Raw genomic sequence first — 3,404 nt, 5'->3', positions numbered from 1 at the left:
TCAGTCTTTATTTGGGATCCTCTTTCTCTGGAACCTCTGGACTATCCTTCTGCGGATCTGCTTGGTCTTCACGCTGTACACGATGGGGTTCATCACGGGTGGGACCAGCACATAGACATCGGCCATGAGGACGGGAATGAGGGGAGAGGCACTTTCCTTGAAACGATGGATCATGGAGATGCCAATCATGGGTATGTAGAAGATCAGGACGGCACAGATGTGGGAAACGCAGGTGTTCAGAGCCTTGAGGCGCTCCTCCTTGGATGCAGTGCTCAACACAGTCATAACGATCATGACATAGGATAGTACAATGAGCAGCGCATCTAAGCCCATCGTGGTGATGACCACAAACAAGCCATAGATGCTGTTGATCATCCTGTTGGAGCAGGCCAGCTTCATGACATCCTGGTGCAGGCAGAAGGAGTGGGAGAGGACATTGGGAAGACAATACCGCAGCCGCCGGAGGAGAATAGGGGTTGGCATTACCATGACCACGCTCCTTGCCATGAGAACCAGCCCTATCCTGGCAACAGTGGCGTTGGTTAAGATTGAGGCATACCTCAGGGGCTTGTGAATGGCCACAAAGCGGTCAAAGGCCATGGCCAGCAACACGGCTGACTCCATGACAGAGAAGGTGTGGATGAAGTACAGCTGGGCGAAGCAAGCATCGGCATTAACCTTCCTGGAATTAAGCAGGAAGATGCTCAGCATTGTGGGCAGTGTGGAAGCTGACAGGCCCAGGTCGGTGAGTGCCAGCATGCTCAGGAAATAGTACATGGGCTGGTGGAGGCTCAGCTCCACCCGTATAATGAACAGGATGGTGCAGTTCCCTAGGACTGCCACAATATACAAGGAGCACAAAGGGATGGCTAGCCAGCCGTGTGCTTGTTCCAGCCCTGGTATGCCCACCAGGAGGAATACTGCAGGGCTGGCTGAGGTGTGATTGAAAGCTGCCATGCTGCCGCGCCCGGGTCAGCGACACCGTTGCCTAGAACGAGAAGCAATTTTGTTATTAAAGCCGTGACTGGGTGCCACAGAATCTATTCACAACATAGTACAAGTCCTTGAGCCAAACTCTTCCCAGGTGTACCTCCACTGATTCCCAAGCAGTTGCTGCAGCAGTGAATTTGGGATTCGCTGTTACTGGAGAGAGAGAAAAAAAAACACCTTTTCCCTTTTAGAAAGGCATCTTGTTTAGTTTTGACTAGCTGCAAGGACCTTGCAATCTCTCTTTGTTGTATGAAGTTGTGCATTCTGTGCATCACTTATGATTTCTCCTGAGGCAGCAAAACCCCACCCTGTCATTGGCTAACTGACTCCATCACTGCTTCTTGGGAACTATAGATCAGAGCTGTGTACTTCTAACGTACCACAGCTTCAATCAAGTTAATACATCTCTATCGTCTCATTCCAGAGCTCACACACCTTTCACCGGGGGTCGACTCCTGAGGTCCCTACTCAGGAGAAACTTCCACTGCAATCCATGGGAGTAAGGACTCAGTGACCACCGAGAGAGGGTTTTGGAGCTGGCCCAGTGACACAGATGAGCCTCATCCTTACCCCTGAAAGACTGTTCAGCATTGGTGAATGGGTGCTGAGAAGGTACCGAACATACACTGTGGGTTCAAAGGTAGATGCCAGAAGCTAGGCACCCAAATCTGCATTTAGACACCCAGTTAAATCAGCCCTATTGGCAGAAGTGCGGCACCCTCACAGCTCCCAGTGGCTTCTTGGAGTGGACCTGGCAGTGTTCTTTGTACTGTTGGCCTATGGGGAGCAGTTGCTTTCTTCCCTCCCTGCCCCACTACTTCCAGCACACACATATCCACCTCCTCCCCCTCACTCTTTCACAGTCCGTGCACACAATTGACTCTTTTCAAAGGAAACCAATTTGCATGGAGAACCTGAAACAGCAAGTTCGGCCTTTATTGCAAACTCTTGGTTTCAGTGAAAGCTGCAGATGGGGTCATCCTGGGTGGGCTCAGTTCTCCTCTCATATGCTACGAGCGATCCCACTGAAGTCAAAGTAGCTGCACCAATGGACAGGTCCTGCAGCAGTGTTCCAAGACCCTCCTGGGGACTTTTGGGGACTACACTCCTAGCAGTAGCAGCTTACGCCTTTTTTCACACACTGTAACATCCTGGTTGGCACCAACGTAAGGGAATGGAGTGTCAGAACCTCTGGACTGAAACTACCATCCCCCTGTAGCCCAGTGGGCCAGCTTGCCTCTGTTACGTTCGCTTTGCATTATACAGTACAAGCTTCGTTAGCCTGCACTTTAATATCCAGAAAACTCAGTTAACCAGCATCTGGGGCTGGAGCACTTGCAGGGTCCCAGCACTCAGTAACTCCTCCTCCCCCCTCCTACAGCTTCTGAAACACCAGAAATAAGCTCAGGATGAAGGGAGAGGACCTGGGGCAGGGATGTTCGAGGGAAGAGGCAGGGCGGCTGCAGAATACCACGACTGGGGGCTGGGAGCACAGCACTGCAGCTGGCAGCAGGACCAGGTGTGCAGCTCCATGGCTGTAGGGGGGTTTATCCAGAGCGATATCAGCCAACCATAGAACATGAACTGACACCAGGTTTCGGTCAGAACATCTGACCGGAAGGATGCAATGATAATGGATTGATGTACATGATAATGGGGTGAAATCATAAATACACTAACCTATAGAAGAAGGACATCTTAACATTACAAAACCTAATTTTACCATACTAATTCCCCCCCTACTGTTACTCACACCTTCTTGTCAACTGTTTGAAATGGGCCACCCACATTACCACTACAAAAGTCATTTTTCCTCCCTTGGTATTCTACTGTTATTTGAATTGTCTCATAGACTGAACCTCCCCCCCCCCAATCTGGTAAGGCAATTCCCATCTTTTCGTGTACAATGTATAATATATAAATATACCTGCTACTGTATTTTCACTCCATGCATCTGATGAAGTGGGTTCTAGCCCACAAAAGCTTATGCCCAAATAAATTTTTTAGTCTCTAATGTGCCACAAGGACTCCTCGTTGCATCCCAGGGCAGCTGGGGAGAGAGAGGTAGACCTTGGCAAGGGCCAGAGTGGTGGCCACTGGTGAAGATGAGAATGGTGACAGGGATGAGGAAGATAATGGTTAATGTTTCAGGTTGTTCTACAAGAGATAGTGTCGGTATGGATATTCACATGTACTATCTGTATTATCTCTATCTACCTTACTGTGCTTGTGTCTTGGCTCAATGCATTTGTAAATATAAAAGAGTTGCTATAGTGTAAGTGTTGCACCTGTGCACATCGGGGGTGCCCAGTCATATAAGAACTTTAATAAGAATCTGACTGAGCCTAATCTTGGGATAAGAACCTGTCAACCCTCAAAGTGATAAGTTGGAATTTAATTCATAATCTTTAGAC

The 3,404-nt window shown here is 49.0% G+C and overlaps 1 protein-coding gene across 1 annotated transcript; it reads right to left on the bottom strand.

The window, feature by feature from the left end:
* LOC127043964 (olfactory receptor 51G2-like) lies at positions 1 to 957 on the bottom strand. Its single transcript, XM_050938275.1, has one exon. It carries the CDS (start codon positions 955 to 957, stop codon positions 1 to 3), a length of 957 nt encoding a protein of 318 aa, XP_050794232.1.
* Between the last annotated feature and the right edge of the window lie 2,447 nt (positions 958 to 3,404).

This window comes from Gopherus flavomarginatus, chromosome 1 (assembly GCF_025201925.1).
Source record: "Gopherus flavomarginatus isolate rGopFla2 chromosome 1, rGopFla2.mat.asm, whole genome shotgun sequence".
Classification (NCBI taxonomy): domain Eukaryota; kingdom Metazoa; phylum Chordata; order Testudines; family Testudinidae; genus Gopherus; species Gopherus flavomarginatus.
The sequence above is the reverse complement of the archived record's forward strand: the minus strand, read 5'-3'. Positions and strand labels throughout refer to the sequence as shown.

Excerpts from the sequence above, each read along its gene's own strand:
- LOC127043964 (XM_050938275.1), bottom strand. The coding sequence starts at position 957 with ATGGCAGCTTTCAATCACACCTCAGCCAGCCCTGCAGTATTCCTCCTG.